The sequence below is a fragment of the Dipodomys spectabilis genome, unplaced genomic scaffold (assembly GCF_019054845.1).
Source record: "Dipodomys spectabilis isolate Male_0828 unplaced genomic scaffold, ASM1905484v1 ptg000240l, whole genome shotgun sequence".
NCBI lineage: Eukaryota > Metazoa > Chordata > Mammalia > Rodentia > Heteromyidae > Dipodomys > Dipodomys spectabilis.
Window position 1 is genome coordinate 5,088,217 of NW_024870917.1, and position 25,029 is coordinate 5,113,245.

A 25,029-nucleotide genomic window follows, 5' to 3' on the forward strand; every position below is an offset into this window, starting at 1 on the left:
CCCACCTCAGCCCTCCCCCCCCCTTCCTCCCTTTGTCTCTGTACTTTGAAATCACTCTCTCCCAGGGCCCTGCAGGAGTCCCGGCTGGCACAGGAGTGTGTGATTAGAGGAACAGCAGCCTGTGGCTTTCCACCCTGGCTTGGAGAGTTCTTTCAGGAACCTGAAGTCTCCACAAGCAGAGACAATTGGCTTTAAAAACCAAGGCAGCCCCTTTTCCCTGCCTGCCCCCTCCCACTCCTGCGGGGAGAGGGGCCAGCGTGCCTGTCCCAGGCTGGGGAGAAGAGTTTCTCCCAAACGTGGACACCAGCAGAGCTGAACAACAATTAAAAAACCCCCACATCCTCATCATTGCTGCCAGGAAAAATCAGTGCCCGGGAGAATGCCGCATGCTGCAGCGATCATTTAAAATTCTGCAAGTAGTCTGGCGATTAGGTTCTGCGGCTAGCTCTTGGCAGCGGCTCAGGCAAATCTGGAGGAAAATGGACCTGCAGGTTGCCTCCGGTCCTCTCCTCCTCTCGCTCTCATCCCCTCGGTGGGGCTGGAGTTCATGTAAATGGAGGCTCCTGTGGAGAAGGTCCTGGGCTTGGTCACGCATCAGCAGGGTAAAGGTCATTTAAGGAGCGCAGGACACAAGGCAGCTGGCCCTGTCACCGCTCACACACCTGCAAAGTGCAACCCGGCCCACAGTGCTGGGCCCAGTGGTTGTGCCGGACATTTCTATCCGTAAACTATTGTGAGCCTGCATCCTAACTCATGCATACGTCCTGCTCTACCAATGGACGGTGTACATGAGCAAAGGACGTTTGCCAATAGGGATGACAAGGTTTCCATGAGAATGAATACCCAGTGGGGCACTAACATTTCCCCTTCTTTCCCCTGTCACTCCCTCCCTTTGGCGTGTGGGGCTTTGTTTTGAGGGACTGTTAGACCAGATCTAGAAGGACCCCTCCAGAAGGGAAGTCTGCCATGACCTCAAGACACTCAGTGCCACTGTGGCCACTGCCCTTTGTGGCTATGTAAATTCGCTTCAATGACGTAGACTTTAAAGTGCCATTTCTTAGCGATACTAGCTACGTTTTTGAACGTTCAATGGCCACAAAGGCTAGTGGCTGATGAAGGAGCCAGTCCAGATTATAGAATGCTTTCCATCATGGAAGAAAGTTCTGCTGGGCCATCTGTTTAGCAATGAGTGAGGACCGTCTAGTTCAGTATTTAATTGGAGCAACCAACTTTCAGTGAGTTTGGCTGGGCAGAAGGAGAGATGTTTGAAAACATCTCTCATTCAGCCCCTGCTGCAACTTCCAGTGTAAGGAGATGCTGTTATCTGGGTGGGCTGGGGTTGGGAGGTGCTCGGGGGTCACCAGCCAGGTCAAGTCCCGCCCAGACCCCACCCAGGACCCCTCCGATCGGGCCCACACTCTTTGGGTGGACTGCTGCACATGCGTTTCTCTGCCCCACAGGTGCGAAGGAAGTTTCTGGCAGAGCCCCGCTCAGCTGAGAGCCAGCAGACTTCACAAGCCGCCCTGGGGACCCCGCGGCCGCTGCCTTCCTCCCCTGCTCAAGGGACAAGAGCCACGCGGGCCTCTCAGGCGAGCTTCATCGGACATGGCAGGTAACACTTTCTTCGGCGGTGGGGGCCAGCTGGGCATCCAGGTGAAGGCCCCAGGCCCTGGCACCCAGGCTGTGATTCAGGATGCCCAGGAGGTCGGCTGGGTCTGGAGGGGCAGGTGCATGAGGTTGGCACTTGTGAGATAACCAGAAACCTCCTATGTGAAGGGGAGGGCATGGGGTGGGACTCCAGGGTCCGGCCGTTTACAAACACATCCCTGGAAACTGGCCATGGAAGCCACGCCTAGCTCTACGGATGGACGTCTTCCCGCTCTGGGAAGCCATGGCCAGAGCCGTTGGCACCTGACCTTCTCCATGCCTCCCCCGCTCTGGGAAGGTGTTTGGGGCTGTCGTGCGTGGATGTGGTGGCGGGAGGCACACACAGGCAGACAGGTGGCTGAGAGGCTCTGGGGGAGCCTGGGCCCATGGCCTCGCTGGGCAGCTGTCAGGGACTTGCTCTTCACCAGGCCCAGAGAGAAACGAAACCTGAGCTCACAGTGGCTGCTTCTTGGAAAAGAGCTATTTTGGGCCACCACTGGGCCACCAGGGTGAATCACTTAACTTCTCTGGACCTCTGTGCATCTTCCTCTTCCCCCTCTCCCCAGCAGTAACGAGCCCAGCCTTGGCTTCACTTGTGGAGGGTTGACGGGGACGAGCGTAGACCATCTGAGAGGCCCCATCTGGCCAGCTGTGACAGAATTACCACCCTTTTCTGGTGGATTGGTTTCTGATAGCTCAGTGGCTGGCCCTGGGCTCTGTCTGATACCTGAGATTGCTGGTCCTAGGGGACTAAATGCAGGGCATCTCCCTGTCCACCTTTGTGTACCTCCAGTGCCCCCTGCAGGCAAATAGCACCTGCTTTTCCTACTCCCCACCCTGCTCTCAGGCTCCCAACCCCCTCCAGTAGGGGAGAATACTGGCTAATGTTGTGTTACTTAGAATTGGAACCACAGCTGCATGGCTGGTGATGGTGGTTAAAGGATGTTTTCACGGAGGGATGTTAAGGCTCCGGATCCAGGGGCGACGGCAGGGGAGACACAGGGAAACCAGCTCTCTGTCTGGGGTCTGTGGTTCTCACATTTGCACCCAGTGGGGTGACCCCAGCCTGAGTTTGGTGACGCAGCCGGTAGGAGGATCTCGGGCTCAGTGCTGGTCTGCAGGCCAGAGGCCGTCATGCAGCGCTGCTTTGTCCTTAGGCCTTTCCTGTCACAGACTCTGCCTTCAGTGTTCCCTCTGCTTTTCACACACAATGTGCCTGAGCCCCTCCTTGGCTCCTTTAGAGTTTCTCTAAGAGACAGCCCACCCCTGGGCATCCAGGTCAGTCAGTACTCTGTGGAGTGTGGAGCACAACTAAGAGCACTGTGGAGGTGAAGCATTGGGGTGAGGAACGCTGAGTGTGAGGGAAAGCCATGTGGGAATGATGGCCCTTGCTGGCTGCCTGCCGGGTCCTGGTTTATGCGAGCTCTGCCCCCATCTCCATTCCTACCAAGTCTAGTTCTTGGATTTCTCTCTTCTGTGGTTACGGTGCTCCGACGGTAGCCTCGGTGGGATCCTGCACGGGCAGAGAGCTGGTGGCCACAGCTCCTTGGGGGCTGGCTCCTGGCGGAACACAGCAGGGCCCACCAGAACTCTCCCTCTTGACCCAAATGATGTGCATCTCTCACCAGCTGTGTCCCCAGCTGCTTCTGAATTCCATGCTCAGCCTGTGATCATGGCCTCAGGCTGTGTGCTGTACCTTGAGGACCAACAAAGAAAATCCTTGCCCTGCCCAGCTGCGGTACAGGGAAAACTGGAGGAGGGACTCACTGCCCACCGTTGCCCAATTACACTGAGAATGGCAGGGGTGGCCAGTTGGCTCCTGAGGATTGTATGGTGAGGACTGTGATGCTCCATCTCATGAGCTGGACTCTGTAGGAAAGCTGCAGCCCTACTCTGCAAATCGTTGTTCTCTGAGTATCATAAACACATGTGCACAGCATTGGCCAAGTGCCAAACGAGGCTGAGACTCATGGTCCAAGTGCTCCTGATGTCCGGCAGGGGATGAAGGCACACTGGTTTGTGTTGAGGGGGACCCAGGGAGAAGGGGGAGGTCTCTCTGGAGACAAGAGGCTTCTGGGAAGTTGGGAGTGGGAAGGACAAAGCTTTCTGTATAGGGATCAGATGAATGAAGACTCAGCCAAGAAAAAGAAATCTGGGGTGTGGCTCAGGCTCTATAGAAGGGGTGGACAGCCACCTGACATCTCTATGGATATCAGAAATTTGTACATTTCCCAGGGACAGGCTAAGAAATGACCGCAAGCTCTGTGGCTTGAAACAATTAAAACTATATTCTTGCATACAATCCTGGCATCTCGGGCTCCACTAAAGGCTGCCTTTCGTTGCTTCCAGCTACTGGTGGCTCTGGGTGTTCTGGAGCTTGTGGCCACCTCCTAGCCACCTCTAGCCATCTTCACTCCTCTCCCAAGTCATCACGAGCCAAACTTCCCTTACAAGGACACCTGCCTCTGGACGCTGCCATTTAGTCCAGGTCATTTTGAGAACCTTGAACTAGTTAGTTCTGAAAACACCCTGGTGCCAAGGCCCCACCTTTGGTTCTGTGGGCTAGGGCTTGGGGGTTCTGTTTGACCACCTTCATAATTCCCACAGTTTCTGAACCAACAGAAGAGATTCCCATGTACGTTTTGGTGTGTAGCTCTCTACCTTGTCTGGGCTCCCATTGATTATGAGCAGCATTTGCAGAAAATTCTATCACAGCCTATACCATAAACACACAAGCATCCTGCTCCCCCTCCCCCAGTTTGCTCCTCTTAGGGGAAGGGATGGCTGGCTGGTTAGGACATAGCATAGCTGTGGCCGTGTAGATTGTGGGGGTTGGAGCTGACACCCAGACGCTAGTTGGTAGAACCAGCCCAGCCTCAGGCCTCGGGGCTGTGTGAGCTCAGGTGTGGACACCTGCCTTCTCTGCTCCTCCTTAGATTGTCTTTCCATACCAACTATTCACCATGCATGTATCTGGCCTGCTCATGGTGACCTGGGGACCGTACGGGAAGCATAGAGACTTCCAGAAAGCGTCCGCATTGTCCTTGTCACCCCCTGCCCCATGGAAAGAAGAGGGTCATGCAGCTCCCTCACAGGACGCGTGGAGGAGGTGCCCCTGAGGTCCCCAGGTCCTCTCTGTCTGGAGAGAATTGGCTTTGCTACACTTCCTGCCTCAGCATCAGCAAGACCTGGCTTTGTCACCGCAGAGGCAAAGCTCTCCCCCGACCCCCCAGTAATGAGAAAGAACATGGAGCGTGCGTGCTGCAGGGTAGGTTTGAGTCTGAAGGATGCGATTGAGGCATTGGCCCTGGGAGGTTCCATCACTGCCAGTCCTTATTGAAGTGACAGAGAGGGGCCAGGGAAGGCTGGCAGGGCAGCCCAGTAGGCTGGGTGGGCAGATCTTGATGGGGACACCAAGCCGAAGGATGGATGAGAGAATACATCGAGGTAAATCCCACCTGGAAATCAGAGGGAAATGGGGCTCGATGGCCTCTCCTTGCCAGTGTCAATATCGCATAGTGAGAGAAGGACAGGCCTTCTGAGACTGTTGTGTATTTGAAGACAAATACTGTAGCTTCAAAGGAATCCAAGCTGCGTCTTTGTTTCCTCCATTTACAAATGACTTTTTTGAGTCTCCTTTGACCTGGTCGTCCTGCAGGAAGGGTCAGAGCTGGCTCTGTGAGCGAGACCGTGTGTGTGCGTGCGTATGAGAGCACATGTGAACGTGTGTGTCTGTATGTGTCTGTTGTGTTCATATGAATGTGTGCGTGTACACGAGTGAAGGAGAAGGCTTATATCCCAAGGCAGGACAATTATGGGGTAGGTTCTCTTGGATGTCGGAGGGGCTGTAACTTGGGGTGATAATGGAATCCAATGAAGAAACAGAATTTGGAGAGAGGGCTTTGCAGACAGAAAAGGACAGAAACCATAAATAGTTGTGTTGGTAGCTCAGTAGGAATCAGGAAGATGTTTTCACATACTGATCAGGAATACCTGTGTCCAGGAACTGAAATGTAGCTGGTATTTTTGTCATCTTTATTTTTTAGAGATGCTTCCTGTCAATAACTTAGGAGGAGGAGGAGAGAGGATGTTTTTAAAAAATATTTTTTAAAAGATATTTAATTTCTCTTTCCTCTAAATGATTCCAATAGCTTGGTACTTATCATTCCAACTAACAGATGGCTTGGTGGTGAAGTCATCTCTGAGCAGAAGGCCAGAGGAGTTAGGAAGGATAAAGACCTAATTTATAAGATTTTACATTGATTAAAATTTGTGAGCTGATCCTGAGAATGGAGTCTTTTTTTTTTTTTTCTGAAACCTAAACCCAGTAGTTTGTGCCAGCCAAGTTTCCATCAAAGAAAGGGAGGGGACACTAGAACTTTCTAGAGTGTAACCGTCTTCCAGAACATTCTTCCTTGGCCAAAATCACTTTAAGACCTGTGTGTGTGTGTGTGTGTGTGTGTGTGTGAATGGACTGGTTCATAGAATTCAAGTCATTGAGTATCTTAAGAGAGCAAACGTCTACCTTATAACCCAAATGATGTGCACGGGACAGCTTAGGCAGGAGCGTGGCTGGTTAAGCCAGAAAGGCTTCAGTGATAGCTGATCTCGCCACGCTCCTCTTCCCTTTCTTCTCTCATTTTCATCTCATCATTCTCTTCTTTCTCATTTTCTCTCTTCCCTCTCTCCTCCATTTATCTCCTTTCCTCTCTTTTTCCTCTCCTTTCTTCTTTATCCTCTCTGCTTTCTCTCCTCTCATTTTCTCTCTCCTCTTTCCTTTCTCTCTCTTTTCCTCTCTCTCTCCCCCCCTCATCCTGTCTCTAGCTCCATCTCTACTTGCTTCCTTAGCAGGTGCATAGTTAACTTTCAATTGAATAGGTGATCATCTCCTTTCAGTCCCACTTTAGTTACCCACTATCAATGGTGCCAATCTGAAAACACTAAGTGGAAAATTCTAGAAACGAGCAGTTCCTAAGTTTTAAATACCTTCTGGCTTAGGGTATTGTTGCAGGTACTCTATGATCATTATTTTGTGGACCCATAAGTTAAATTTACCATGGTGGGTGGAGCGTACGCTCTGCCATCTCAGGCCTGGCTGGGGTCCTGGGCCCCGTGGATGGCGGGGCTGTCGATGGCTATGTGGCTATTGTGTCCAAGCCATGGAGCATCATGAACTGTATAGACCTCACTGCTGGACGCCTGCTTAACTCACACGGGCAGAGCCAGATGAGGTGGACCGGGAGCTAGGGAAGCTGGCCAAAGGTGACTGGGAGAGGGATGGGGAAGTCCAGGGCCAGGAGAGGCCTCTGGAAATGTTCATAGTGCTCTACGGTGGGCTTTTTTTGGGGAAAAACCCCCCACAACAAACCAAACCAAACATCCTGCTGCGAAAGTGAATGGGAAGCCTATGGTCCACACTGCGATTGTGTGTGAGAACGTATTCTAACCTGCCCACCAGTCGTTGGTTAACTTCTGTTTTGTTTTGTTTTGTTTTTTTGGGGTGGTCCGGTCGTGGGGCTTGAACTCTGGGCCTGAGTGCTGTCCTCAGCTCTTCAGCTCAAGGCTAGCGCTCTACCACTTGAGCCACAGCGCCACTTCCGGCTTTTTTCTTTTTGCTTATGTGGTGCTGAGGAATCAAACCCAGGGCCTCATGCATGCAAGGCAAGCACTCTACCACTGAGCCACCTTCCCAGCCCAACTTCTGTTGTTTTTAATGGTTAGCTCAGCTTGCCATTCTAACCTCCACACTGCAGGTTGATTATTTTGTCCTTGTTTGCCTAAGATCTTATTTTTTTGTTTCATTGCTTTTTGGGATAGATCCTTAAAGTAGTGAATTCCGTCCCCCCTGACTGTGAAATCTTGGCCAGCGCAGTAGTGAGGACTCAGTGCTTGTTGGGCAAAACAACAGAACGAATGTAAGTCTCTTTACTTCCTTGAGGCTGAGCCTCACGAATGCACAGTGAGCGATGCTTCCCATCTGCCATCCCACACTGAGGAGGCGCCGGCTCTGAGTCTGTGGCCAACCCGGGTTAGACTGGGAGATACCATCTCAAAACAAAACCAAACAGCTGGGAAAAGAACCAGAAAGAAAAAAGAAGGAAGGAAGAGCATGGAATTTGGAAGTTTGCTTCTGCTTTGTGCCAACCCTGGGAAAACCCACACAGTGTTGAGCGTGGGTGACAGGGCCCAGACCCGGGGGTGGGGTGGGGGTCAGTTCTGCAGAAAGGGCCCTGCCACCCCCTCGGGTTTACAGACCGGTGTCACTTCCATCCCTTTTAGTCAGAAGTCCACCGTGGTGGAACTGTTTCTTAAAGGGCAAAAATCACCTATAGTCAAAATCATCTTTGAAAACCCTGGCGTCAGTCCATCCTGAGGACAGGATTTGTACCCAGGCCTCTAAGCTGGGATATTCCGCACAATACAATGAAGGCCATCCACCCACCCACCCATCTGCCCGCCCGGCTGCTTTGAAGATAAACAGCAAATCCTCCCATGGAACAGAGGTGCCGCACGCCGCTGTGTGATGTGCGCCGGTCGGGGTTAGCACTGAGCCTCCAGGGCTGCTGGGACATCGTAATAGATTGGTTTTTCTGTCATGGGGATTAGGGAAGATAATGAAGTTGTGCCTTCCTGGGTTGGGGAAGGGGAGCCTCAAAAGTCAGGGTGTCAGTCCCATGCAGGTGTGACTGGGCCAGGGGAGATATCTCCTTTCACCTGAACACCTGTCTTCCCCCACCAACCAGCCTAGGAGCCAGGAACAGTGTTCCAGAAAGTGTTATTTAGAGCTGGCTGGTGCCAGCCAGCTAAGAACCAGCCTTTCTAGCCCAGCAAATCTAGGCCTGAAAGTGATCCCCCTGTTTTTTGCTCCCCAAGTCAGGGTTCCCCTGAAGAAGGGCAGCTGCACAGGTGTGTGTGTGTGTGTGTGTGTGTGTATGTTTGTGCACGTGTGCCCTCTCATACTCTGACATTATTTTTCCATGAGGGAAAGCAGTCAACCCCCCTGGGGTCCATGCTAAGGACTTAGACCAAAGTTTCTCCTGTGTGGTGGCCACACAGCTCCTAGCACAGCTTTTCTGATGAGGTTGCTGCTCTTGAGTACTTTCTTGTTCCAAATGCCACATCATTGAAATATGTTTTTATTTCAAGTGGAACATTCTCTTCCCAGGCGCTGAAAGCCCACCTGTACCCAGCCTTTTTACTGTTCCGCCAACATCACCATCATTGACCTGGTCTGCCCAAAGAGTCTCTTAATTAGGCTTGTCCTGTTTCTGTGTTTATCTGTGCAGCTCTTTCTGCCGATGACACATCAGCTTTTTATTATTATTACTATTGAAACCCCTTGTGTTAAAAGGACCTGTTCCATTAACTGAGGCCAGTTCTATTTTCTCTGATGCCAGGAACATTAAAACCCACGTGGCTTAACAAGTGCTCTTCTAGATTTCCTCAGAAATGGACTTTCCGGAAGTGAACAGGGAACATTGATGCAGTTAGGGTTCATTATTTCAGCTTCGGCCGGGCACTCTGGAAATCATACCACTTCCCCTGGTACATCGACTGAAATGGGAACACTGGAGAGGGCCCTACGCAGTCCTGCACCTGATGACACATCCAAAGCTATGTTGATTGAGAGATGTGTTATTGAACGAGAAGAACTGCATTGACTTCATCATTTTGAAATTTCCTGAAGCTGACATGGCTTCTATCAGTAAACAAAGTGGGCTACAGTTCCAAGGAAGATTCTAGAAAATGCTAGAAAACTCTCCAGAACAAAACTCAGGAGGCATCTCCAATTTAGGAAGCTCTTCCAAGTTTTATCTTCCAGAATAAACTTGCCAGGAGTGACTTTTTCCTCCTCCTTTTTGCAAATGGAGAAACTGAGGCTGAGAGGGTTCCAGCCATCTGCCTGAGGTGCCCAGATGATATGTAAATCTGGCAGTTAGTGGATTCTAATCCATTGAGGTCCCTCATGTCCCCCTCAGTCACAGTCTTGTGTCCATCCATCTGCACCTATGTGGTTATTTATGTCTCTTGTCTTTTAGGATCTCATGTGAAAAACAATAACAAAAAAAAATCCATGTATGTTAAACACAAAATTTACCACTCCTGAGAATGGAGAGCCAATATCATGTGCCAGGAAGGGAACATAACAAAAATAAAGACAAACTGCTGGCTCTCCGTGGCTCAGACCCCTAATCTCAGCTACTCAGGAGGCTGAGATCTGAGGATCATGGTAAACTCTTATCTCCAATTAACCACCAAAAAGTCAGAAGAAAAGCTGTAGCTCGAGTAGTAGAGTGCTAGACTCAAACACACACACACACACACACACACACACACACACACACACACACACACACACAGTCTCAGAGACAGTGTCCAAACCTTGAATTCAGGGTCTAATACTGGTGTGGGTGCGTATACTTCTCCACCCCGCAACTACAAACCGTGTATTTTGATAAATTCTAGCCAGAATCTGCAGTGAGCTGAAGTCTCTGAGCTCTAGTCCAAACTACCTCTACCCAGAACAGTTTTGAAGCTGGGGAAGAGCCTTCCTTCCATCTTTAGAGAATCAGGTCAAAAGAAAACATGATTGAGAAGATAATGTAATTCGTCACGTAATTCGGTTTTATTTAACCTTATGTTTGCGGATCGACTAAAACCACATGTCTCCATGTCCCTCTCCCTGCAGTGGGAGCTCTTTGGGGAAGCCCTCTTCCCTGCGCCCCACCTTCCGCACACTCCACACTGGCTTGTGTGGTCAATTCTGCTGCTTCCTAGTTTTATGAAGTGCATCTCGACTCCGCATCCAGCAGACGTGGCTGTGGTCCACAAGCAACATTCTGTGCAGACCCTCCTGTAGGGCCCCCGTTCTCCACCCAGTCAGGGTGGAGCTTCAGAGGTCACCCTGCTGAGCTCCTGAGGCTTGGGGCTGCTTCTTGTACCCTGTGGGGGGAGGCGGCCCCGCCCAGTAGGGACAGATGCCCCCGAGTGACCAGGGTGTGCGTGTAAAGTGTGGATGTTGTCCTGAGAGCAGGCGAGACAGTGCAGGGGGGAGGGGAGGGGCGGGTCTGCACAGCTGTGGGGTGGGGGAGGCAGAATGGGTCTGAGGAGGCTCATGGGAAATACAGATAGAAGCCGGCCATACTTGGTTCCACAAAGAACTCTCCACTGAAAGGAACCAAGAGTAATTCATCTTTCAGTGGCCTTGTATTCAGGAATCCTTCAGCCCAGCATCTCACAATAAATGGGGCTAAGGCTCAGGGTGCCCCAGCACCCCCTCAGGTGAAACTGGAGTTTGGGCCTGTGGACAGAGGTAAAGACCTCTGCGTGTTCCTCCAGGATACACAGTGGGTCCACACGAATGTCAGCTGCTGACCCAGCACAGTCTGCTGGCCCAGACAGGGTCTTGATTGGTGGGAGAACATCACCCCAGGGAAGACCCCAGACGAGGCCTGGCAGGTCTCTGGCTGCACATTCGAAATGGAGATTTCAAAATGGCTCCCTGACTTAATCTCCTACCAGCAGATGATGAGGGTACCCCTGAGTCTCATCCAACTTGGTCTTTTCACCCCTGATGGAGGATGCTGCCCTTGCTGGAGGTGGGCCACGGGCCTGTCCCCTACCTCACACACACCTGCTTCTTCTGGGGTCTCTACCATGGGAAGCAAGGGTGATGTCTGGAGAGGGCAGAGGAGAAGACGGTAGGCTGGTGCTGCTATTTTGCATTACAGAGTCCAGAGTAGTGAGTTTCCTCTTGAACAAACTTTAGTCTACTGGGCACCATTTGATGTTCTCTTCAAATATTAATAGATTTGTTCCTCAGCAGAGCAGGAGCTTTCAGCCTGCTCCGGGAGTCTTGTCACCAAGCAGGACACAGACACGCAAGGCCTTTCTCTGTGCCTTGCCAATTCATTAAACTCAGTTAGCAATTTGCAAAAGAGATTAATTGATTTGCAGGTTGCTCAGCCCCAAGTGTAGCTCAGTTCCCTCCTGGCTCCGAGAAGCTCCGAGCTCCTGGGAGCTGAGGAGAGCAGACAGTAATATTGGAGAGCGTCGTCCGGGGCCATTCCTCATTACGGGCAGAAGTCAGAGAAGATGGATTTCTCAGTCCCTTCTGATTTCGGGTGGGATTTGGGGCCTCCGGTCTAGACACCCGGGATGAGATGAGAAAGCTTACAGAGCTATGACTGCCAATTTGATAGAATGCCGCTTGCTTTAAGCTTTTATTCTTCCCAAACAAACATCCTGGTTATCTCAGTTTAAAATGTGGCTATTGGAGGTAGAAATCTCAACTCCATGACTTGTGTCAGGAAAGGACTTGTTGGGTTGCAAGGAAAACTGATTTTGTTTCAAATTTGCAGAGATGGAGAAGGGAGAAGGGAATGAAAGCAAGAGAGGAGAAGAAAGGAAGGAAAAGAGAGAGAGAGGAAAAGAGGAAAGAAGGAAGGAAAGAAAGGAAGGAAGGAAGATGTGGCTAGACCCAGAGTTTCTTGAGGTGCCAACAGGACTGTTTCTCTCCACCTCTCAGCATCTCTGGAGCTGGTCAGCTATGGAAGCAGAACCATTTTTGTGACCCAAGTGACCTGACTGGGTCATGTGACTGGGTTACATGCCTGTCCTTGATGTGCCAGGATGTTGTGTGCCTGGCACTGGGTCACTGTGTAATGGAGTGGTGGGAAGCTAGTGCCACCTCTGCCACAACCACTAAGAATAAAGTCATGCTAGTACTCACACTTTTAAACCTAGCTGCTCAAGAGGTTGAAATCTGAGCATCAAAGCCAGAAAGATCAGTGAGACTTATCCCTGATTAACTCCCAAAAGCTGGAAGCAGAGCTGTGGCTCATGTGGTAGAGCTCCAGGCTGAAATGAAAAACAAACAAACAAACAAACAAAACAACCAGCCAAGTGAGAACCAGTCTCTGAGTTTGAGTCCCAGTACAGGCTTGCATGCACACACGCACACACAGGTGCACACAGAAACACGTGCACAGACACACAGACGACACACACACACACACACTTGAGTAAAGGAGAGATGGTAACCCCTAAAGAGGAGGGGTCAGGCAGGCAGACAGGGGGCACTACAGCCCCTCCAAGCAAATGCAAGCAGGCGCTGGTGGGTAGGCGGGTCCCCAGACCCCGGGGCAGAGGGAGGCAGGAGGCAGCACAGGCTGTCTTCTACAGGGCCCAGGGACCGGTTGGTGGAGCGGAACACCTCAGTAGGACAGGTGAGTCACCAGCCTGAGGTTGGCATGCAGAGCTCAGGCCTGTTGTGGGCCAGGCAGTGTGTGGGCGCAGAACACAGTCAAAGGAGAACACGACACGGCCCCTGTCCTTTGGGACAGCGGGTCTGGCATGTGGAGCCGGCACAGACTGGTAAACAAGTCATTACAGATGCAATGTAGTGAGCTCGCTGATATGATTAAAGCTCCTGACAAGACCGGCTGGAGCGAGGAGGAGGAGGAGGAGGAGGAGGAGGAGAGGAGGGGGGCACACACAGGGACCGAGGGGGGCTGCTGCTTCCGGTCCCCAGGCCCCCACCACACTGGGGGGGCTGAGCTGTTGTTTTCTGTGCTCCTCGCTTTCCTCTTTGAATTGTAAAGATTTTTTTTTTTTGTGCCATACTCATAAACCACTGCAAATGGAGCCTCTCAGCACGTACCCGGCATTGACTTATTTCTCTAAATGCTAATGGATTCCTGTAGAATTCAAGCAACCATTCAGAACTCTGAAAGCAAGGAAGCAAAGGTGTTATTCAAGGGAAGAACCGGGGCTGATGAGGAGGTGGGAATCATGTACTGAGACGTCCAACTGTGCTTATTTGAAAGATAAATGCTTGTTTAGGTTCAAAGGTAGAGGAAGAAGGAGGCTCTGTCTTCCCTCCTAAGCCTGTGGTTGGGGAAGGGTCTTTGGGAAAAGGCTTTCTGGAGACCAGCCCCGGTAGGGCATCCTGGTGAGGCCTCTTCTGGCCAGAATGCTATCAGTGCAGTATGAGTTTTGTCCTAGCAGTGGTGATAGGATTTGAACTCAGGGCCTTGTGCCTCATAGAAGAGCACTCTACCACTCAGCTCCATCCCTAGTGCCTTGTTCTTGAATTCTTGTTTTGTTTTTACAGGTTTTTATTTTTAAATACTTTTTTTATTGAGAATAAGTGATTATTACCTAAATTTCACAGTATTGTGGGACAGTGACACTTAGTTGAAGTCACAAACTCATTCTAACCTTCACAAGGGAAATTGTCATTATCATGGTCTATGTTTGTGAATTCTATGAGCTTTGACAATATGGCTATTTCTTCCACATCGGGTGAAATTCTGGTTTAAGCTAGCAGCCAAATGAAGAGGGAAAATGAATCTCTAGCATGGAACTCACGGTCCTGGAAAGGGTCCCCACCAGAATCCCCCTCAGAGAAGGCTGCGTCCACCTGCCCGGGGAGGAAGCCCATGGACTTGGGGAAACGGGAGTCTCGGGATTACTTCTAACTAAGGGATTAATGGTTAGGTGAAGCCTCCCCCATCACTGTTCTTTGTGGAGGCTGAGGTAAACCCAGAGGAGAAAGTTCCAGGTGAGGCAGCCAGGCTTTGGTGACAGAATTCTAATGAGAAAGTAATCCTTTAAGCCTCTGGGTGACGTCATGGAGAAAGTCTGGTTCTCATGCTAATATGTCTTTGGTACCTGCCGAATGCTTTCTTAATTTCCCTTTGAAACAGACAGGCCCCGTTCCCCTGTCGAGCTGGAATCTGGGACTGGGCTTCTGTTTTAATTGGATTCACTTTTTTCTTTCCCTCTTAAGTAAAGAGAATCTGCCTCCCTTGATACCAGATACCTCGAACAAAGTCTTCTCCATCCAGCCCTGGGCCCCTCCGAAAGCCTCCCCGAGGCCCGGGGGGGGGGGGGGGTGCTCCAGGACAGAGCTTTGTGTTGGGGGGGGGGGGGTTGAGGCTTCGTTGAGCTCTGCGTGGAGCTCCTTTCGCGAGCCATGAGCATGGGACCCCTCTCTGCCTGGGGTCTTGGTGTGGGGTGTAGCTGTGGACCCCCTCCCCGTCCCCTGAGGCCCCCTGAGGCAGCCCTGACTTACTGGGCCTGTGTGTGACCTCTCCAGGGCCCTGGCAGGTGGTGAAGGGGCTCAGTTTCCCCCTAGGCCTGGAGAGGAGGCCCGCTGGCACTGCAGACGTCCACCCTGCTCGCAGGGAGGACGCTGCCATCTCGGGGTTTGTGCTTGCTGGGTACTTCGGCCTCTGGAGGGGTTTGTCCAATGCTGACCCCCCCACCCCCATGGCTGGGGGGTCAGGGGGCAAATGTCAGGCCCAAGTTCCTGCCCCGAGTTCAGTTCCAAGATGGGGCTTGTGCTTGTTTTCCTGGGCTAAACCTCTTCACACGCTACCTTGTCAGGTGGTCTTCTTCCTCCCCCCCTCCGCCCGCCCCCCCCCCCCCCCGTCCGGGCCCCGGAGAAGCGGGAAGAGACCCGAGCCATTTTTCTAAGCACGTGCGTCTGGGATTATTAAGTGCAAAGCACCCCGAGATGTTCCTTTCGCCATTTCCCATCAGTTCCCTGTCCCCCCTCTTCCCCTTCCCCTCGCTAGAGGCGGGCTGAGCCCCGCACTGGGGCGCTGGTGTGAGTCGCCCCCCTCCCCCGGCCGCGCTCCTATCCACCTGACAGCGCCCCGTGCTCCGAGCCCCACCGGGGACGCGAGCTGCGGGGCGGGGGGTGGGGGGCGTCAGGGCTGGGCGCGGGCCGGCCCCGGGCTGCGGGCCCCGGGCTGCGGGCCCCCGGGCTGGGAGCCATGGAAACGTCGAGAAGGCGGCGGGCTGCGGCGGGCGGGCGGGGCGCGGGGCGCGGGGACTGTTCTGGAAAAACACCAAGCCGAGCCCCGCCGCGGCCCCGTGACTTCGGGCCTCGCAGGAGCGGAGGAAGGGAGAGCTGTTTTTCTCTCTGCCTCTTTTTATTTTTTCCGACAACAACCTCACATAACCTCCGAGAAGTTGCCGCGATGAACCAAACTTGGGAGCCGCGGCCTCGGCGCGGGGCGGGCCTGCGCCACGCGGCCGCCCGGCCGCCTCTTCCAAACTCCTCGGGCGCCCCCTGGCGCCGCGCGCGCGCGCCGCACCGCGCCGGCCGGGCCCGGCCGCCCAGCCCGGCCCCGGAGAGCCGACCCGGGCCGAGTCAGCGAGGGCACCCGCACCCACGGCCGCCAGCAGGGGCCGGGCAGGCAGAGGCAGGCGGCTCCCCGCGCCCCGGCTCCGCGGGGCCGCCGCGCCCTCCACCCCGCCGCGCTGCCGAGGCGGCGCTGGCGCTCGCTCGACGAACCCAGGGCCCCAGGCAGCCTCGCCTCCGCCTCCTGCCTCTGAGAAGCGGCCGCAGGCGCGAACACGTTGTAGAACCATAGCACGCCTCGAGGCCGAGGGAGCCGGGAGCCGCGGGGCAGCAAGCGTGGCCCCCAGGCGGCTCCCCCGCCAGCCCCTCTCCTGTGCCCCCGTCTCCCTGTCTGCCACCAAACAGCGCCTCAGATGGACGGAGGACAGGAGGACAGGCGGAGAGATGGACTCCACAGACGATAGACGGAAAAACGGATAGATGGATGGACCCATGGACAGAGGGATAGAGGGATGAATGGATGGACAAATGGACAGAGGGATAGATGGGTGGCAAATGGACAGATGGATAGATGGATGGAGAAATGAACAGATGGATAGATGGGTGGACAAATAGACAGATGGATAGATGGATGGACAAATAGAGGAATAGATGGATGGATGGACAAATGGACAGATGGATAGATGGATGGAGAAATGAACAGATGGATAGATGGGTGGACAAATAGACAGATGGATAGATGGATGGACAAATAGACAGAGGGATGGATGGATGGATGGACAAATGGACAGAGGAATAGATGGATAGACAAATGGACAGATGAATAGATGAGTAGATGGATGGACAAGTGAATAGATGGATAGATGGATGGACAAGTGAACAGAGGGATAGATGGACGGATGGACAAATGGACAGAGGACTAGATAAATAGATGGATGGACACATGAACAGATGGATAGATGGATGGACAAATGGACAGAGGGATAGAGGGATGGATGGACAGATGGGTAGCTGGATAGACAAATGGACAGAGGGATGGATGGACAAATGGACAGATGGATAGACAGGTGGACAAGTGGACAGAGGGATAGATGGATAGATGGATGGACAAATGGACAGAGAGATAGATGGATGGATGGACAGATGGATAGATGGATGACAAATGGACAGATGGATAGATGGGTGGACAAATGGACAGAGGGATGGATGGACAAATGGACAGATGGATAGATGGGTGGACAAATGGACAGATGGATAGATGGGTGGACAAATGGACAGAGGGATGGATGGACAAATGGACAGATGGATAGATGGATGGAAAGAGGGATAGATGGATGGACAAATAGATGGATAGATGGATGGACAAATGGACAGATGGATAGATGGGTGGACAAATGGACAGAGGGATGGATGGACAAATGGACAGAGGGATAGATGGATAGATGGATGGACAAGTGGACAGATGGATAGATGGGTGGACAAATGGACAGATGGATAGATGGGTGGACAAATGGACAGATGGATAGATGGGTGGACAAATGGACAGATGGATAGATGGGTGGACAAATGGACAGAGAGATAGATGGATAGATGGATGGATGGACAAATGGACAGAGGAATATCTGGATGGATGGACAAATGGACAGAGGGATAGATGGATGGATGGATGGACAAATGAACAGATGGATAGATGGATGGATGGACAAATGGACAGATGGATAGGTGGATGGAGAAATGAACAGATGGATAGATGGATGGATGGACAAATGGACAGATGGATAGATGGGTGGACAAATAGACAGATGGATGGGTGGACAAATGGACAGAGGAATAGATGGATGGATGGATGGACAGAGGAATAGATGGATGGATGGACAGATGGGTAGATGGATAGACAAATGGACAGAGGGATGGATGGACAGATGGATAGATGGGTAGACAAGTGGACAGATGGATAGATGGATGGACAGATGGACAGATGGATAGATGGATGGACAAATGGACAGAGGGATGGATGGATGGACAGATGGGTAGATGGATGGACAAATGGACAGAGGGATAGATGGATGGACAAGTGGACAGAGGGATAGATGGATAGATGGATGGACAAATAGATGGATAGATGGATGGACAAATGGACAGATGGATAGATGGGTGGACAAATGGACAGATGGATAGATGGGTGGACAAATGGACAGAGGGATAGATGGATAGATGGATGGACAAGTGGACAGAGGGATAGATGGGTGGACAAATGGACAGATGGATAGATGGGTGGATGGATAGGTGGATAGATGATAGGTAGAAAGATGGATAGATGGATAGATGATAAATGGGTAGATGATGGACAGCTACATGATGGATTAAATACATAGAAGATAGGTACATGACTAGATAGATGATGGATAGATATGTAGATGGTTAGATAGATGATAGATGGCTAGATGGATAGATAGATGGATAGATGATGGATGGGTAGGTGGATGACTAGATAGTTGGTAGAATTTGAAGCAGTGTTTAGCATCATGTGAATGCCAGCTTCTTCCTGTTCATTTATTCTTACGAAAATTCTAAGTACAGTCTCTTAGTTCAAATGCCACACACACACACACACACACACACGAACACACACGGGGCTTAAAAGCAGTTAATTTGAGGCCTTTGTTTACAGTTTTCAGGAGGCCATGGGAGATGAGAAAGGAAAAGGGGGGTGGCTGTCCTCTATGCTGCCACACAGGCCACATAACCATGCAGAGAAAGCAATGTGGCTACTGCCTTGGGTTTAGTAGATTTGGGAGAGGAGTCCTTTACAGGGGACACTGCAGGAGGGCCCTCTGGGAAAGCTTCGGGAGTCCCCTGGGAATGTGGTAGCACTTCTTGTCCCTGGAGACCCCTGGCTTGGTGAGAGTGTGTGTGTGTGTGTGTGTGTGTGTGTGTGTGTGTGTGTGTTCTATTCCAACTTCAACCCAAGTTCCCTGCAGCCAGGGCACTAGAGAAACAGGTGGTATCTCCTCAGTGGTTTGGTGACATCTCTCTCCTTCCAGGGTGGCTTTTGGGGTGTGTGGGGAACCCCAGGACACTGTACCAGGGAGTAGGACTTGCTGAGATTACCTCTGCCGCTCAGGCCCAGCCTGGGCCTTGGTTTCTCTTGGCAGCCTGGAGCTGTGCTACGTAGTCATCAGCTGTGGTCAGTGGGTCACTGTCCCGGCTCATCTGCTGCTCCTTCCAAATGACCCCTCCCAGGAGGGGGGCCTCCCTTCCTCCTGCATTCGTGCGTTTGGAGACTACTTGCTGGGCCATAGCATTACATTCCCTCTGAGTCTTAAAACGTCCAACCTTCAAAGCCCCTCCGAGTTCTCAGGGAACACGGAAATCACCCGGTCGCCGCAGTGATAACAGAAAGCCCCACCGTGGAGCCCACTGAGAGCCAGGGCATGCATTTCCACTTGCCTTTGTTCAGATGGATTAAGCGGAGTGGGTTATTGATTTTTAAAAATCCACACATTAATGGTTTAAAAGAAATTGGCGTTGTATGTTTTAATATGAAAGCAATTACTCTCCTTTTAAAAGGGCTGCTTCCTGGGTCGGGCAGCTTCGTTTTCCCTGGTTCACTCTGCGGGGTGGATTACTTTACACTGCTCCACGGCGGCCAGGCTGAGATTTCCACTTACTGATTTTTATCTTTTGTGTTAATTTTAATTAATTTTGACTGCTTGTTCACATGCCATTTCCGTATAGATTTGGTGCATAAATACTGTGTCTTGCTTTTAACTAAGCAATGGGAAATGATTTTCAGTTCATTTTAAGTTGGTAAGAGCTGCCCTTGGCCAGGTTGTCTCCCGCTGTCTTTCTGAAGGGCGAAAAGTGGCAAATTGTTTGTGTGTTGGGCATTTGCTGTCGTTTGTTTTGTTTACCTTGTCTCGCCCTGGATTTCCCGCAGGTGGGTTAGCCAGACTTGCTTTGGCCTGACAGGGCTGAGTTTCTCGATGCTTCTGAGGACCTGGGCATAGTTCTTCTTTGCCTCTTCTTTTGACACAATAAATTTTTGCAGTCATCTGTGTAGTTCGATAAGGAAGCAAGTGATGATTTCTTTATTAGGTCCCTGCAAAGAATGGGAAACGGAATGAATCAATGTCGCCTAGGAATGCCTCTTTATAGAGAAGACTGGCTTCTTTCTTCAAAGTCATGATTTGTTGCTCAGAGGCAGGCAATTAGATGCTGTCGGGGGCCCGGAGATGATCAGGCCGTGGGTTTTAAGTCTGTCATCAGGTGACATCAGGTAATACATCTTTAATCCAGCCTACAGGATGGCCGGGAAGGCTCTGGAGGCCCACAGGTTCTTGGGACGTCCACCACCTCCATCTCTGGGGCAGAGGAGAGCTGTGGTGTCTGTAAAGGATAGGGCGATTCTGGGTAACTCAGGACTAAAGGCCAACTCCATAGGGTTTAAGACCAAAGAGAACATGTTTGCTCATGTGGTAAAGAAGACCAGTCTCTGCTGCTGGACCTGGGACTCCAGCCAGGTCTTCAGTCGCCAGCTGGCATCACAGGTTGCTAGAACTGTTTCCTTCTTCCTTGGCCTCCTTGATGGCTCCTAGTAGCCACACACTCATGCACACACATACTCTGACATATGGACACGTACATCTGCACACACACACGTGCACACCTACGGAGCTGCACCTGCAGTGGGACTTGGATTGAGGGAGGGAGGTTTGTGGTACGGCTACTTTTTAGCTAGGTGGGTGCGATATGGCGATGGGAAGAGTGAGCTCAGCCAGCGTCGGTGGGGCAGGCGCATCTTCTGCAGGGGTGTTGAGGTGGGAAATGGCTGCTGAGCATGGAGGAATAGGTGTGGCGCTCAGCCTGCTCCTGCCTCCTGGAAGGGAGAAAGCACCAAAGGCGGGCATCGCCGGGAGGCGTGTTCTGTGCCTCTTGTGCTGCGGGTTCCTGGTGCTAGAGATGTGACTGGCACCTTACCATCTACAAATGCCCAGGTATCTGCTCAACCTGTAACCTGTCTCCTTCTCCTGGGAACCACATTGCTCCCTCCCTAACACACACACACACACACACACACACAAGTGGCCCACAGTCTTTGCTTGTTGGGGAGATATAACCAGACAGCCCCTTGATGGAGTTAGCTGGCTACATAGCCACAACAAGCAAATTCAGGGGGTGACAAATTTTGGGGTACACGTTGTACTTCTTGCTCCCCCCCATGATTATCTGTTTTTCTGCTCCTTTTATTCTCTGCACACCTTCAGAAGGTCACTTCCACAGGACCCAGGACATGGATCTGTCCATCAGGAAATCCAGGTGTTTCCCGCCCAGGCCTGGTCACTCATATCACCAGGCACTTCCTAAAGATGTGGACGGGATAGACAGAGGTCTGCTTCCAGGGCTGACCTGATCCATTCCGTTGTCCATGTCCCTTTAAATCCCCCGTTATATAAACTAGGAGTTGGGAACCATTATGTGTTCTGCTCACACTGCACCACGCGGCTCTGGCTGAACTTAGCGAGTGCGTCTTTGAGAAGCCTTTGGCATCACAGAGCTGCTGGCTTGAGTCATCTAATAGGGCTTTCGCAGTGCGCACTCCACGCTCACGCCAGCTTGCAGAGATGGAGAGCTTTCCGAGCCGAGTACAATGCCACCCTAGGAATTCATCCAGGGCCCTCAGTGCCCATTTCCACACAGCATTACGACACTCACTCTCATCACTCTGGAAGCTAGCTAGACGCAATTTCCACAGAATAAACATGTTCCATTCTGCTTAAAACATTTTTATAGCAGTCTTTAAGAGATTTGTTTACAGCTACCTCTAGGGCTTATAATTGTATCCTAAATGCCCAGAAATAATAGCTACATTTAGATTTAAAGACCCCTCTTCTCCATCTCCTTTTTCAAAACTAATTTTGTCAGATGAGTTCTCAGAGCGACCTCAAAATGAGCTGTGAGTGTCCTCATATGTCACCGAGGGGCTGGGCCCTGAAAATCGCGTGGCAGGTGAAAATATCTGAAGTTGAGAATACATAGAACACCCCTCATCTCTGGGACGTCCTGGTTTAGCAACAAGGTGCCCTGCCGAGCCCCGGCCTTGTTCTCTTCCCATGGCCCCCCCGGCTGACTGGACGTGGTACCCGGCATCCCCGGAGAGTCTGGTGCGTAGGGATAGAGAGAGTCCAAGCAAAGACACACATGCAACACCGGGATGTAGCCATTCCTGACTACATGTGACTTTCCCGCCACAGCAAAGTGGAGAAGCCATCCAGTTGATGGTTCTAATGTGGAAACCACACTTAACAGAGAGGGTCCCCTATAGATTTGGTACAGGCCGCTCCTTGGGTCAGCTGATTGATGGACTGATGTGAGCCAGGTTGGGCTTGCTCACGCATCCATGCAATCGGTGAGGGAGCTGCGGGCACAGCGGTGTGGAGCTGGCTGGTGCGAAGGCCTGGCAGTGTGGACCTGGGTTGACTGTCAGCAAGGGTCTCAAGGATCGGTGAAGCAGGTATCTCCCAGCGGTCTAGAGAAGCTGGGCATGGGGGTGGGGGGAAGAGAGAAAGGAAAGAGAAAGAGAGAGAAGGGGAGAGAGGGAGAGAGAAGGAGGAAGAGAGAGGGTGAGGAAATGAGAGAGGGGGGAGGAGAGGAAAGAGAAAAGAGAGAGGAGGGAGACAGACGTGCTCAGGCCTAGAACTGGTATGACATCTTTAGCACAGATGCAAGGGGGGAGCCCCGCGCTTCCTGTTGGCGGGAGACCCCACACAGGACAGGGGAAAGTTGATTTTTTAAAAAACAATTAATTTTTCAGTCCATCAACTGTACTTCTGCTTGTGGCCCATGTAGCAATTTTGGAACCATTTGAAAGCAATCCCTTAAGTAAGTAGTTTGCCCTTCAGTCCATCGAGATGGGCGGCCTAGGCCAGAGCAGCTGGTTTTGTGTGTGTGTGTGTGTGTGTGTGTGTGTGTGTGGCTCACCGATGACAGGGGTCCCTGTCCTAACCCTGTGCCGTGGGTGTGGAGGGGGGGTCACCGATGTCAGGGGTCCCGTGTGTGTATATGGGGGGGGCTCACTAATGACAGGGGTCCCTGTCCTAATTCTGTGCCTGTGTTTGCTGCGACTAGCTGGATGCCGGCAGCACTTTAACGCTGAGAAGGTTCTGTGTGAGGCAGGAAGCCAGCAGAGCTCCAGGCAACAAGGACTAAGCCTCTAGAAAGGTCTGCAGCTGCCCGGAAGTAATCTCTACCACCATAGCTGCTCAGGGGTGCTGTCCTGCTGCAGGAGGTCGGGGCGGGGGGAGAGGGGTGGAGGGAGAGGAGCAATCTAGGGCTCTCAATAGTCCAGGGGCCCAGAAGGTGGGAGAGAGTGGAGACCACAGCTATGTCTGGGTCTTCTGAGGCAGAATCTGATTCTAGTGAAGAGGGGAACGGTGAGGTACTGTTTACATGATGAGCAGTCTCAGCCAAACACGCTCTCTTCCTTCCTTCCTTCCTTCCTTCCTTCCTTCCTTCCTTCCTTCCTTCCTTCCTCCCTCCCTCCCTCCCTCCCTCCCTCCTCTTTCTCTTCTCTTTTCCCTCCCTCTCTCCCTTCCTTCCTTCTTTCCTTCCTTCCTTCCTTCTTTCCTTCCATCCTTCCTTCCTTTTAAAGGCCAGGTAGCAGGTTTTCACTTTGCTAACCATGCCAACTTTTTGTGTCTACTCAACACTGGCCCTGCTGGGAGAAGGTATCTAATATGTAAATGGCCATGTGCCAATGAAACTTTATTAACAAGCATGGGTGGGGGAGTAAAATTTGGTTTTCAGGTTGTTGTTGGTTGAGTCCCCTGTCCAGATAACTGGCAGATATGATGAAATGGTGAAGGTTCAGAAGTTGAGGGGTTAGCAGATATCAAAAATTTTCCAAGGTTATAGAATGTTTAGGAGACAGGCTGTTTTCACTCTCACTGATATTTTACATTCCCCATGGTATTAGACAAGATGAGCTCTGGTCTTCTCTCATAAAGATTGAGAATAACAATGGTTTGATACAGATACACATATAAGCTGGGCAGTGGTGGTTCACTCCTGGAATCCTAGCTACTCAGGAAGCTGAGATCTGAGAATCGTGGTTGGAGGCCAGACCAGATAAGGAAAAGTAAGTGAGATTCTTTCCTTTAATTAACCAACAACATGCCAGAAGCAGGGGATGGCTCAGTTGGTAGAGTGGCGTCTTTGAGCAAAAAAGCCAAGCTAGTGAGAGTATGAGGCCTGGAGTTCATGCCCCAGTACCAGCACACACACACGTGCGTGCACACACACACACGCACACGCACACGCACACACGCACACACACACACGCACGCGCACACACACACACACACACGCACGCACACACGCACACACACACAAGCGCGCACACACACGCACAAGCGCACACACACGCACACACACGCACACACACACACGCGCGCGCACACACACGCACACACACACAAGCGCGCACACACGCACACACACACACGCACACACACGCACACACACACACACATGCACGCACACAAGCGCACACACACACACACACACGCACACACACGCACACACACGCACACACACACGCACACACACACACACGCACACACACACACACACGCACAAAAAGTTTCTCTCACAAGTAGCCATTGGGTGTAAATAGCCAAGGTCTCCTATAGCAGCTCCATGGTGCTCTGGGGACCTTCCTTTTCCTGTCTCAGTCCTCTGCTTTCTTCACCATTAGCTTTTCCCATTTAATAGTCTAGAAGGGCTGCTTCAGCTCCTGCCATTGGATCTGCATTCCAGCCTACAGAAAAGAGAAAAAAGAGAGGAAGGAGAGGGTCCTCACTTTCTCTTGAAGGGCATGCCTTATAAATGATACTTCTTTCTTTCATATGACTTTAACCAGACTGTGGTTTACCTGGCCGTGCTGGGTGCAGGGCATGCTGGAAAATGCAGGTGTTCTTGGAGCAGCAATGCACCCTGCTGGAAAGTGGCTTCCTGTTTGGAACAAGGGTCAGAAGTGGGCAGCTCTCGGACTGCCTACGCAACGAAACAAAACAAAAACAAAAAAGCCTCCAAACACCCCAAATCCTCTTCCTTAGGAAAGTGAATCTTGGTCTCTGAAGCTTCTGTGATGCCTGCATAGACCGCGTGTCTCTCCAAGCGGTAGTAACGTTCATTATTGTACCCTGCCCCCCCAGCACCGTAAAATGTCAAATGAAGCGTGGGGGGGAGCGTGGGGGGAGACAGAAGTTGGAAATTCTAGTTAGTGA

At 51.7% G+C, this 25,029-nt stretch overlaps 1 protein-coding gene across 3 annotated transcripts in view; it reads left to right on the plus strand.

Moving 5' to 3' along the window:
* Nucleotides 1–25,029, plus strand: part of Znf831 (zinc finger protein 831) — an 87,153-nt gene that overhangs the window by 33,500 nt on the left and 28,624 nt on the right. For all 3 annotated transcript variants that reach the window (XM_042699273.1, XM_042699274.1, XM_042699275.1), the window contains exon 4: nt 1,461–1,612. In XM_042699273.1, coding sequence (XP_042555207.1) covers nt 1,461–1,612 — 152 coding nt within the window. The remainder of the gene's footprint in view (nt 1–1,460; nt 1,613–25,029) is intronic.